The sequence below is a fragment of the Haliotis rufescens genome, unplaced genomic scaffold (assembly GCF_023055435.1).
Source record: "Haliotis rufescens isolate VD_foot unplaced genomic scaffold, xgHalRufe1.0.p SCAF_6, whole genome shotgun sequence".
NCBI lineage: Eukaryota > Metazoa > Mollusca > Gastropoda > Lepetellida > Haliotidae > Haliotis > Haliotis rufescens.
This window is the reverse complement of record NW_025964334.1, coordinates 2,605,785-2,620,257: the sequence shown is the minus strand read 5'-3', so window position 1 is coordinate 2,620,257 and position 14,473 is coordinate 2,605,785. Positions and strand designations below refer to the sequence as shown.

The 14,473-nt window shown below is 44.0% G+C and overlaps 1 protein-coding gene across 1 annotated transcript in view; it reads right to left on the bottom strand.

Moving 5' to 3' along the window:
• Positions 1-6,591, bottom strand: part of LOC124149799 — an 86,615-nt gene extending 80,024 nt beyond the window's left edge. Inside the window, exon 1 of the mRNA XM_046521585.2 lies at positions 5,980-6,591. Within this exon, the coding sequence (XP_046377541.1) occupies positions 5,980-6,064 (85 nt within the window). The 5' untranslated portion in view covers positions 6,065-6,591. The remainder of the gene's footprint in view (positions 1-5,979) is intronic.
• Between the last annotated feature and the right edge of the window lie 7,882 nt (positions 6,592-14,473).

Below are 14,473 nucleotides of genomic sequence, written 5' to 3'. Positions count from 1 at the left end.
CAGCAACACACCTGACTGTACAACACCCCTGCCTTGTACAGCAACACACCTGACTGTACAGCAACACACCTCACTTGTACAGCAACACACCTGACTGTACAGTCAAGAGTATCGACAATGAAGGTTGATTCCCCCCTGCAGTCCGGTGCCGCCACGTCCCCCACTCCACCGCCACGGCAGCTATCGTGTGACGACGTGGGAGACAGACTGTATCCTGTTTCCTGGACGCCATGTCGAGATGCAGAGGCATCAGTGGAAATGTAGAGCGCCATTATAGAACACATATGTTTCTTCGCTTTGCATTTCCATACCACTCCTGCGACCATAGTACTAATGTTCATGAATTGTATTGGTACTTGAGTAGAAGTGACGGATACATCAGTGTCCGGACAGTCCAGGTTGTGTCAGATGTTGATCTTGTTCTCCATCACCAGTCCGGACACAGTCAGTCGTGGTCAACGTTGTAGGATGCCACCACGATGACACCAGGAGCATGATATCCGGGCATTTCTGCATCGTTCATGTTGAAAGTGAGACTTCAACGTTAAATGAGTTATCATACTTGGACGAAGATAACTTTTCACTAACCAGTCGTATTGCTCCAGACGTACGGACACTGAGGACTTGGTCAAACTAACCATGGAGAGTTAAACGTTGAATAAAAAGGTGGTTGATATCTTATTCCATATGTATCATGCATGTATCATGTATTACCTCACCAAACCCCAAGGGGTCATTGATGAACATTGATCCTATCAACACCCATGTTCCGGATGTGAACCCGTCATTGTCAGATATGAACCCATTATCAGATAAAGAATATAGTCAACACCCCCTCAAAGTATCAGATTGCAAGATACAGAATGTCAAATGCCGCTTCTACTTTGCTGTATATCAGGGATGAGACTCGTTGCAACAGGTTAAACGCTATCCGTGCGAGCCAGTTTACAGACCAACTCGTCCAAGTGTCTGACCGTTGCAGTAACAATACTGTGGGTAGGGTTGTGCTTCATTGCGTGGTCCAGGGAAGGTCGTGGCAACTCGACATTTAAATGATAGGTATGATTCACCTGCAGGTGACTCAGATAGTCGTGACGTCATCGCCATCATCTTCGTGTGCGGACAAGGCCGGGATCCACATCGAACAGACGGCACGAGAATCATATTCATAAATTCATGCAAACACTAGCATCTCGAACAGGAAACAAGTGCAGGAAATCCGAGTCAGTCTCTGAAGACTCTCTAGCACCTCTTCCTTCTGCCTCTACACCTCTTCCTCCTGCCTCTACATAACCCTAGCACCTCTCCCTTCTGCCTCTACATAACCCTAGCACCTCTTCCTTCTGCCTCCACATAACCCTAGCACCTCTTCCTTCTGCCTCTACATAACCCTAGCACCTCTTCCTTCTGCCTTTACACCTCTTCCTCCTGCCTCTACATAACCCTAGCACCTCTTCCTTCTGCCTCTTCATAACCCTAGCACCTCTTCCTTCTGCCTCTACATAATCCTAGCACCTCTTCCTTCTATCTCTATATATCCCAAGCACCCCTTCCTTCTGTCTCTATACCTCTTCCTTCTGTCTCTATATATCCCAAGCAACCCTTCCTTCTGTCTCTATATACCCCAAGCACCCCTTCCGTCTGTCTCTATATAACCCCAAGCACCCCTTCCGTCTGTCTCTATATACCCCAAACTCCCCTTCCGTCTGTCTCTATATACCCCAAGCACCCCTTCCGTCTGTCTCTATATACCCCAAGCACCCCTTCCGTCTGTCTCTATATACCCCAAGCACCCCTTCCGTCTGTCTCTATATACCCCAAGCTCCCCTTCCTTCTGTCTCTATATACCCCAAGCACCCCTTCCGTCTGTCTCTATATACCCCAAGCACCCCTTCCGTCTGTCTCTATATACCCCAAGCACCCCTTCCGTCTGTCTCTATATACCCCAAGCTCCCCTTCCGTCTGTCTCTATATACCCCAAGCACCCCTTCCGTCTGTCTCTATATACCCCAAGCACCCCTTCCGTCTGTCTCTATATACCCCAAGCACCCCTTCCGTCTGTCTCTATATACCCCAAGCTCCCCTTCCTTCTGTCTCTATATACCCCAAGCACCCCTTCCTTCTGTCTCTATATACCCCAAGCTCCCCTTCCTTCTGTCTCTATATACCCCAAGCACCCCTTCCTTCTGTCTCTACGGAAGCCCTAGGTGGAGATAGGGCGAGTGTGATTATTGTCCCCCCTAATGACCATCAGCCCAAGCAGCTCCATCCACGGTGAGCCGGGCCGGATGGCGTTGTCAGTACACACCTGACTGTGAGAGGCTTGGACTGCTACAATCAAATGTGACTTAACTGGGGCTTGCAATGCACTAGCAGATGGATCGAGACAAGCGCCACTAATCTCATACGAAGGGGCATCAACAAACGAAATCTCTTGTCGGCGCAATAATTAAAAAGTCCTCCACTGGCGACCTAGCTACTCCCAGTCTCGGGTTTCTGTTCTTGTACATCACACGCTCATTTATTGGAACAGACGAACACTGTTCTCATACATTAAACGCACATATAAGAATAAACGCATATTGGTTTTATACATCACATGCATCATATGCGCATATCATTCTTATACATTAAACGCACGTGTCAGGCAGCCATACAATGTATGTCAATAGAGGTCTCGCACACCCGTACCAATAATGATAATAATAATAATATTGTCCATAGATGTCTGGAATACCCGCACTAATATCCATTAAGATCTGAAATACCCGACTATCTCATTTATATCCATACAGATCTCGACTATCTCACCTAAATCCATGAAGATCTCGACTATCCACACCTATATCCATAGAGATCTCGACTATCTCACCTATATCCATACAGATCTCGACTATTCACACCTATATCCATTTAGATCTCGACTATCCACGCCTATTTAAGTAGAGATCTCGACTATCTCACCTATATCCATGGAGATCCCGACTATCCACACCTATATCCATACAGATCTCGACTATCCACACCTATATCCTTACAGATCTCGACTAGCCACGCCTATTTAAGTAGAGATCTCGACTATCTCACCTATATCCATGGAGATCCCGACTATCCACACCTATATCCATACAGATCTCGACTATCCACACCTATATCCATACAGATCTCGACTATCCACGCCTATTTAAGTAGAGATCTCGACTATCTCACCTATATTCATGGAGATCCCGACTATCCACACCTATATCCATACAGATCTCGACTATCCACACCTATATCCATACAGATCTCGACTATCCACACCTATATCCATACAGATCTCGACTATCCACACCTATATCCATACAGATTTCGACTATACACACCAATATCTATACATATCTCGACTATCCACACCTATATCAGTAGAGATCTCGACTATCTCACCTATATCCATGGAGATCCCGACTATCCACACCTATATCCATACAGATCTCGACTATCCACACCTATATCCATACAGATCTCGACTATCCACACCTATATCCATACAGATCTCGACTATCCACACCTATATCCATACAGATTTCGACTATACACACCAATATCTATACATATCTCGACTATCCACACCTATATCAGTAGAGATCTCGACTATCCACACCTCTATCCATACAGATTTCGACTATATACACCTATATAAGTAGAGTTCTCGACTATCTGCCCTATATCCATAGAGATCTTGGCTATCCACAACAATGTCCATAAAGACCTCTACTACCTACACCTATAACTATAAAGAGAGGTCTCGACCGCCCACACAGGCGAACGCTGAACAGGTGAGAAAGAGGAAAAGGAGGAGATTTGCAGCTCAGTGTCACCTAATGTACCGTGTCACAACGAACTCACAATCTGAATTATTGGGATGTATTTCCAATCCTCTAATTGGAAACGAAACGAAACGAAATCACTTGTCTACCTGACAAACGTTAAAATGTTAAATCAATGTACAAGCTACCCGACATGTCTTCACAAGGCATAGAGATACCGCTGTGTTGATGTTTACCTGGCAGGGTGAAATGCCGTGTGTTCGCATGTGTACAAAAACTCTGAGCTGTTCGCATGTGTACAAAAACTCTGAGGTGTTCGCAAGTGTACAAAAACACTTAGGTGTTCGCATGTGCACAAAAATACCGTGGTATTCGCATGTGTACAAAAAAAACTGTGATGTTCGCATGTGTAAAGAAATGCCACGGTGTTCGCATGTGCAGAAAAAGTGTCGTCGTGTTTACTTGTATGCAAAAACACAGTGGTGTTCGCATGTGTCAATAAACACTAGTGACGAGTATATGAGATCACTTTAATCGTACAGAATTGCCGGTGTTCTGCCCAGGGCGAACATGACTTAGTCATCATACACGTCACAGACACAGACAAGGGTTTCACGTCACAAACTCAAACAACGCTCAAACATGACGCACACTCAGACAACGTTCAAACATGCCACACACTCAGACAACGCTCAAACATGCCACACACTCAGACAACGCTCAAACATGCCACACACTCAAACAACGCTAAAACATGCCGCACACTCAGACAACGCTCAAACATGCCACACACTCAAACAACGCTAAAACATGCCGCACACTCAAACAACGCTCAAACATGCCACACACTCAAACAACGCTCAAACATGTCACACACTCAAACAACGCTCAAACATGCCACACACTCAGACAACGCTCAAACATGCCACACACTCAAACAACGCTCAAACATGTCACACACTCAAACAACGCCCAAACATGCCACACACTCAGACAACGCCCAAACATGCCACACACTCAAACAACGCTCAAACATGCCGCACACTCAGACAACGCTCAAACATGACGCACCCTCAGACAACGTTCAAACATGCCACACACTCAGACAACGCTCAAACATGCCACACACTCAAACAACGCTCAAACATGCCGCACACTCAGACAACGCTCAAACATGACGCACACTCAGACAACGCTCAAACATGCCACACACTCAAACAACGCTCAAACATGCCGCACATTTAGACAACGCTCAAACATGCTGCACACTCAGACAGTTCTTACTCATCACGAAAACGTATAAAGTGTACACAAGATATTGGAAACACAAGATGGAAAGGAAGGAAGTTATTTCATATTTCATTTAAAGCCCGGCAAAACATGTTTTTATTCCCACAAATGTTTTTTATCTATCAACAAAACCTCCAATCCACTCCAGCCGGTACACTACCCCGTCGCCAACAGCACGGTTGAAAACGCAACCCAACATTCAGTCGGAAAGCAGCTCCACGTTACAAACAAGCGGTGAGCGTGTCGGCATTGTTCTAGCCGTGAAATGTGATATACATCTATATATACTTCTACCATTGTATATATGCATGATCAGTCAGAGCGTGAAGTCAAACAGTCATACATGTGTTAATATAAGGTGACACCTGTCACTAACATAAACATTACTATTTTTAATCAAGTATAACCACATATGCCGTATGTTTGTAAAGTATCGAACAGTGTATATAAAGAATTATCAATCACCACCACTTTCACCAGCAGGATGAATTTCACGGCTAAATTGGTCAACATGCGACCGCCATTGCTAAATCAGTATATATGGTTTCTCAAAGACGATTCTGTCCCTGTTGGTAACAGACATCGTGACTACCTTGGCTGAACATTGAATAAACTGGGCAAACATATTCCAGACTTATTCTACATAATAGTGTCGAATATGATGCTAAATATACATTGGGGATTATGACGAGGGAAGATGATCTCGACATAACAGCAGGGTGCCTTAGATTGCGGCCCATGATTACAGGACATGTTTCCCCAAGAAGAACGGTATTAATTCTTGATTATAAATCAATATTCATCTCGGTGAAGGAAGCTTGTTACGATCAGCTCGCGCCAAGTGCTGTTGTGAGGGGTAATAATGGTATGTAAGACTTACCGTCCAGATCTACAGCAAGCACTGCACACTCGCACAGGAACACCAGAACAATCCCCAGCAGAAACCTGAAGCGTGGTGGACGCATGGCGGACGAGGAGAAGAAGGCAATATATTCTCTAAAATAACATAACACGGGATGAATTCTCCTCTGTGATTATAACTATCCAAATACAGTCACAAACAGACACCAAATCTTCTTTAACAGCTTTGAGCGACAGAGATTCGCGCCATATCACGACTGGTGAAAACGCAGACGACACAAGTTCCAAGCAGACGATACAAGCAACAGACGTCAATTTCAGTAGTACGGCATCCCGCCGCTAGGTGGCGATCTCATCGCTTCAGACTGGTGTCCAGGAGTTCCGATACTGAAGAAAATCGATCGATTCCGAACGTTGCCGACAGCCTAGCCAATAGATGCTTCCACGTCGGTCGGAATGACAGTCGAACTAACATTCCGCAACTGCATGCATTGCACGGGTGGATTTTTTAACAACTCTGGAATAGCTTTGTAGGGAACACTTTGTTAGTATAGCTTCATATCCGATTTATTTACTTCTTGTGACGGAGCCGTGTAGGTATTGGGATCGATACGGTACACTACACTGTGTCAGCAGAGGGGATGGGTATTGATAGCCTCACTGAGACTATACAACTAAGATGCTATCAAGGATCACAGCGTCCACCTCCGGCAGATTCCTGGAATAAAGGACAAAGGTCAATAGTCAAAGGTCTGTATGACGGAAGCATCGATAATACTTGCACGGAATGAAGAATACTGGCCACCATAATGGAATCGAATATTGAGGACGCTAGCAGAGCACATAACATGGCAACTAAACAGTAGTTGCCGTTATTGGAACAGCCGCAAACATGCAAACATGACCTTGGAAATCCTGATATATGAGCATCACCTGAGTACGGAAACATATCTCGTTATCTGAGCATCGGCGGACCACTTAAACGAAAACTGAATAGTTCCCGTTATCAGAAGAAAGGCTGAACACACGGACGTGACCGTAACAGGAGATATTATATGGACATCAGTTGAGAACGCAAACGGATCTGAAAGAAATTCGGTTATCAGCGCATACACACGGAACGTAAAGAGATTTCGGTATTGCAGCGTAAGCAAAATACACAAACACAACCTAAACAGTTCTTGGTTTTGTAGTATAGCCTGAACACACAAACACAACCTTAACTGTTCTTGGTATTGCAGCATGTGCGGAGCACACAAACACAACCTAAACAGTTCTTGGTATTGTAGTATTGTGGCAAGGGCGTTACACACAAACACAACCTGGACATTTCTTGGTAATGTAGCATAAGCGGAGCACACAAACACAGCCTAAACATTTCTTGGTAATGTAGCATGAGCGGAGCAGACAAACACAACCTAAACAGTTCTTGGTTTTGTAGCATGAGCGGAGCACACAAAAACAACCTAAACATTTCTTGGTAATGTAGCATGAGCGGAGCACACAAACACAATCTAAACAGTTCTTGGTTTTGTAGCATGAGCGGAGCACACAAAAACAACCTAAACATTTCTTGGTAATGTAGCATGAGCGGAGCACACAAACACAATCTAAACAGTTCTTGGTTTTGTAGCATGAGCGGAGCACACAAAAACAACCTAAACATTTCTTGGTTATGTAGCATGAGCGGAGCACACAAACACAACCTAAACAGTTCTTGGTTTTGTAGCATGAGCGGAGCACAAAAAAACAACCTAAACATTTCTTGGTAATGTAGCATGAGCGGAGCACACAAACACAATCTAAACATTTCTTGGTAATGTAGCATGAGCGGAGCACACAAACACAACCTAAACAGTTCTTGGTTTTGTAGCATGAGCGGTGCACACAAAAACAACCTAAACATTTCTTGGTAATGTAGCATGAGCGGAGCACACAAACACAATCTAAACAGTTCTTGGTTTTGTAGCATGAGCGGAGCACACAAACACAACCTAAACATTTCTTGGTATTGTAGCATGAGCGGAGAACACAAACACAATCTAAACATTTCTTGGTAATGTAGCATGAGCGGAGCAGACAAACACAACCTAAACAGTTTTTGGTATTGTAGCATGAGCGGTGCACACAAACACAATCTAAACAGTTCTTGGTTTTGTAGCATGAGCGGTGCACACAAAAACAACCTAAACATTTCTTGGTAATGTAGCATGAGCGGAGCACACAAACACAATCTAAACAGTTCTTGGTTTTGTAGCATGAGCGGTGCACACAAAACACAATCTAAACATTTCTTGGTAATGTAGCATGAGCGGAGCACACAAACACAACCTAAACAGTTCTTGGTTTTGTAGCATGAGCGGAGCACACAAACACAATCTAAACATTTCTTGGTAATATAGCATGAGAGGAGAACACAAACACAACCTAAACAGTTCTTGGTATTGTAGCATGAGCGGTGCACACAAACACAATCTAAACAGTTCTTGGTTTTGTAGCATGAGCGGTGCACACAAACACAATCTAAACATTTCTTGGTAATGTAGCATGAGCGGAGAACACAAACACAATCTAAACAGTTCTTGGTATTGTAGCATGATCGGTGCACACAAACAAAACCTAAACATTTTCTTGGTATTGCAGGAGGAGCGGTGCACACAAACACAACCTAAACCGTTCTTGGTAATGTAGCATGAGCGGAGCACACAAACACAACATAAACAGTTCTTGGTAATGTAGCATGAGCGGTGCACACAAACACAACCCAAACAGTTCTTGGTTTTGTAGCATGAGAGGTGCATACAAACACAATCTAAACATTTCTTGGTAATGTAGCATGAGCGGAGAACACAAACACAATCTAAACAGTTCTTGGTATTGTAGCATGATCGGTGCACACAAACAAAACCTAAACATTTTCTTGGTATTGCAGGAGGAGCGGAGAACACAAACACAACCTAAACAGTCCTTGGTAATGTAGCATGAGCGGTGCACACAAACACAACCCAAACCGTTCTTGGTAATGTAGCATGAGCGGAGCACACAAACACAACATAAACAGTTCTTGGTAATGTAGCATAAGCGGTGCACACAAACACAATCTAAACAGTTCTTGGTATTTCAGGAGGAGCGGAGAACACCAACACAACCTAAACAGTTCTTGGTAATGTAGCATGAGCGGAGCACACAAACACAACCTAAACAGTTCTTGGTTTTGTAGCATGAGCGGAGCACACAAACACAACCTAAACAGTTCTTGGTAATGTAGCATGAGCGGAGCACGTTGTAGTTTTGGAGAACTGTGGTATCAGGTGTAGCTACAACTGTACCGTACATATGTACACCTGTGTGGCTGCACCAGGTACTGTTACGTACTTCTATGAACGAATAGATAGTCTGTATTGTCTCAAGCAGTATCGGAGAATACAAACATAGAAATTAATCAATCAGTATTTACATGCACGATAGCAATGTTTGTGATTACAGATAATATCTGCAGATAGAGAATAGACGTCAGCTGCCATAACATATTTCTTTGCTGACTATGCTTATGAATTGAGCTCATGTGTCTAATGTCAACTCCTCTATGAGATGCGAAAGGTCAACAAGTTGTGTCACAACTCTGATGTTGTTGTCTGTACAATCTTCTATTTTCTATTGTCACTTTAAAATTTAGCTTTAACTGGGTAGCTAGTGACAATGGCTTACATATATACAACTGGGTAGCTACAACCGTGACAATGGCTTACATATATACAACTGGGTAGCTACAACCGTGACAATGGCTTACATATATACAACTGGGTAGCTACAACCGTGACAATGGCTTACATATATACAACTGGGTAGCTACAACCGTGACAATGGCTTACATATATACAACTGGGTAGCTACAACCGTGACAATGGCTTACATATATACAACTGAGTAGCTACAACTGTGACAATGGCTTACATATATACAACTGGGTAGCTACAACTGTGACTATGGCTTACATATATACAACTGGGTAGCTACAACCGTGACAATGGCTTACATATATACAACTGGGTAGCTAAAACTGTGACTATGGCTTACATATATACAACTGGGTAGCTACAACTGTGACAATGGCTTACATATATACAACTGGGTAGCTACAACAGTGACAATGGCTTACATATATACAACTGGGTAGCTACAACCGTGACAATGGCTTACATATATACAACTGGGTAGCTTCAACCGTGACAATGGCTTACATATATACAACTGGGTAGCTACAACCGTGACAATGGCTTACATATATACAACTGGGTAGCTACAACCGTGACAATGGCTTACATATATACAACTGGGTAGCTACAACCGTGACAATGGCTTACATATATACAACTGGGTAGCTACAACTGTGACTATGGCTTACATATATACAACTGGGTAGCTACAACCGTGACAATGGCTTACATATATACAACTGGGTAACTACAACTGTGACAATGGCTTACATATATACAACTGGGTAGCTACAACCGTGACAATGGCTTACATATATACAACTGGGTAGCTACAACAGTGACAATGGCTTACATATATACAACTGGGTAGCTACAACAGTGACAATGGCTTACATATATACAACTGGTAGCTACAACTGTGACTATGGCTTACATATATACAACTGGGTAGCTACAACAGTGACAATGGCTTACATATATACAACTGGGTAGCTACAACCGTGACAATGGCTTACATATATACAACTGGGTAGCTACAACAGTGACAATGGCTTACATATATACAACTGGGTAGCTACAACCGTGACAATGGCTTACATATATACAACTGGGTAGCTACAACCGTGACAATGACTTACATATATACAACTGAGTAGCTACAACCGTGACAATGACTTACATATATACAACTGAGTAGCTACAACCGTGACAATGACTTACATATATACAACTGAGTAGCTACAACTGTGACTATGGCTTACATATATACAACTGGGTAGCTACAACACCGACTTTAATATGACTATTTCTAATTATGTGTAGGGAGACACTCTGAGATCATGCTGTTGTTCGTAAAAATATTGCAAAGTTCAATAATTTCTGTGACGTTACTTCCGTCCTCTGTGTCGTCACTTCCTTTCTTTTGCACAACAGTTTTAAATGAGTAAAAGACTACAGTCCAAAACAAGATATAGACTACGTGTATACAACACAATACAGATTACTGAAATCCTGTAAGTCCTGCACCCTACCAGTCTTACATTCTTCAAGTCCTAAATCCTACAAGACATACGTCCCACAAGTCCTAAATCCTTTAAGTTCAGCATCCTACCAGTCCTGCATCCTTCAAAATCTACATCCTGCAAGTCCTATATCCTAACATTCCTGCATCGTTCAAGCCCTTCATCTTGCAAGTCCTGCATCCTTCAACTCCTGCATCCTGCAAGTCCTGCATCCTTCAACTCCTGCATCCTGCAAGTCCTGCATCCTTCAACTCCTGCATCCTGCAAGTCCTGCATCCTGCAAGTCCTGCATCCTTCAAGGCCAACATCTTGCAAGTCCTGCATCCTTCAACTCCTGCATCCTGCAAGTCCTGCATCCTTCAACTCCTGCATCCTGCAAGTCCTGCATCCTTCAACTCCTGCATCCTGCAAGTCCTGCATCCTGCAAGTCCTGCATCCTTCAAGGCCAACATCTTGCAAGTCCTGCATCCTTCAACTCCTGCATCCTGCAAGTCCTGCATCCTTCAACTCCTGCATCCTGCAAGTCCTGCATCCTTCAACTCCTGCATCCTGCAAGTCCTGCATCCTGCAAGTCCTGCATCCTTCAAGGCCAACATCTTGCAAGTCCTGCATCCTTCAACTCCTGCATCCTGCAAGTCCTGCATCCTTCAAGGCCAACATCCTGCAAGTCCTGCATCCTTCAAGGCCAACATCCTGCAAGTCCTGCATCCTTCAACTCCTGCATCCTGCAAGTCCTGCATCCTTCAACTCCTGCATCCTTCAAGGCCAACATCCTGCAAGTCCTATATCCTAACATTCCTGCACCCTACCAGTCTTACATTCTTCAAGTCCTAAATCCTATAAGACATACGTCCCACAAGTCCTAAATCCTTTAAGTTCAGCATCCTACCAGTCCTGCATCCTTCAAAATCTACATCCTGCAAGTCCTATATCCTAACATTCCTGCATCCTGCAAGTCCTGCATCCTGCAAGTCCTGCATCCTTCAAGGCCAACATCTTGCAAGTCCTGCATCCTTCAACTCCTGCATCCTGCAAGTCCTGCATCCTTCAACTCCTGCATCCTGCAAGTCCTGCATCCTGCAAGTCCTGCATCCTTCAAGGCCAACATCTTGCAAGTCCTGCATTCTTCAAGTCCTAAATCCTGCAAGACCTACATCCTGCAAGACCTACATCCTGCAAGTCCTGCATCCTGCAAGTCCTGCATCCTTCAAGGCCAACATCTTGCAAGTCCTGCATTCTTCAAGTCCTGCATCCTGCAAGTCCTGCATCCTACCAGTCCTAAATCCTGCAAGACCTACATCCCACAAGTCCTAAATCCTGCAAGACCTACATCCCACAAGTCCTAAATCCTGCAAGACCTACATCCTACAAGTCCTGCATCCTGCAAGTCCTGCATCCTTCAAGGCCAACATCTTGCAAGTCCTGCATCCTGCAAATTCTGCATCCTACAGACTTGCACCCTTCACGTCCTGCATCCTGCAAGTCCTGCATCCTGCAGTCCTGCACCCTTCACGTCCTGCATCCTACAGTCCTGCATCCTACAGTCCTGCACCCTTCACGTCCTGCATCCTGCAAGTCCTGCATCCTACAGTCTTGCATCCCGCATCCTTCAAGACCTACGTCCGTCAAGTCCTGCATCCTTCAAGTCCTGCATCCTGCAATTCCTGCATCCTTCAATTCCTGCGAGGAGATGAGGACATTAACAGAGGCGGCTTCCTGGCCACGCATGCCACCATTTCCTGAAAACAAAAACTTCAGCAATTGTTTGAGCCCTCATCGTCGTTAATCAGCTTCAATTACACCTTCCCAGGGTTCGGATAATGCTGAGGACAAGCGCACAAAAAAACAATTATAACGTGTGGTAGTGTGCTTCAGAAAGACGTCAATGGCGGTGTCGTGCAGTGAAAACACTCTGGCCACGTGATGACGAGAACGTGTTTGATCAGATGCCTAACATGACCTGACACCAAGACCTGTTTAGTCACTTCAGGGACTTTCAACAAAGTGAGTGCCTAGCCTGGCTTGCCCTACCAAATACATGATGCTAATTTCAATTCTTCAAGAGGCTTTATTTGACAAGATTCCCTTCTATCCACACTGCTTCCTATCCAAACGTTTCCAGACATTTACTCAAAAAAAGTTTAATTTCAGTTGAGGCAATACTTCCTTTGCTTTAAAGATTGGCCCCGTCTTATCGGAAAGAAAATCTGCCATTTGTGTTGAATGTGCCGTCAATATCAGCATCTGATAGCGCCGTCCTGTGACAGGGTGCAACTGAGATGACCATAGTAGCGTTGCTGGCGTTGCATGCGCTGTAGGGAGTTTCCATTAGTTATCGGGAACGGCAAGGCTACTGACAGACCGGTGTCATCATCACCTAGTTCAGCTCAGAACTCCTGGCAGTGTCCATGATACCGTGAAATTGCCAAGTAAATGACTACATGCTATGAATAACAACACTATCAGAAAAACACTGATTTGATTTGACAATTTCATGGTGAGCAAGGCACATAAAGAAAACAGATCTCGGTAGTCTGACACACCAGTCATGAATACGTGTGACTGTACTTGGAGTTTTGTTTGTATGGACGTGCTGAGATGACACAGGGTGGAACCTTCACTGTCTAATTGTAGCGGCGATATGTTATTACAAGCGACTGTCGACAACATCACACGAAGACACAGATTTATCTTCAAACCTTCCATGTCATTCTAGTTTGATAATATCCTGCACCATTATATTTATATTGTTGTAACCTTGGTTTAAATATCACAAATTCAGCCCTTGATGTTTCCAAGTATCAGAACCATGTGACGATCGATTTGTCTTTTAAAGATTACATGTTGACACAGTTGCACCACGGCGTGATTTCAATCATCGCGTTATCCGTGTTTTTATTACATGTGTTTGTTTCCAGCTATGTTGACGTCCAATATACAAATTTGTTAAATCGCATGATAGAAGATAAAACGAAAACATTTCAGCTTGTAGATCCGGGGTAGAATAAGTTTTCCTCAACCAACGCTTGCCGTAAAAGGTGACTAACGGGATCGGGTGGTCAGACTCGCTGACTTGGTTGATGCATGTCATCGTATCCAAATTGCGTGAATCGATGCTAATGATATCAATCACTGGATTGTCTGGTTCAGACTCGATTATTTGCAGCGAGTTGGCGAGTGCGACGTTAAACAACAAACAAACAAACAAACATATCTTGAAGCTTATCGCCTGTGTCGTCTTGTGTCCCTTTGTTTCCCGCCAAAGGAAGTACAA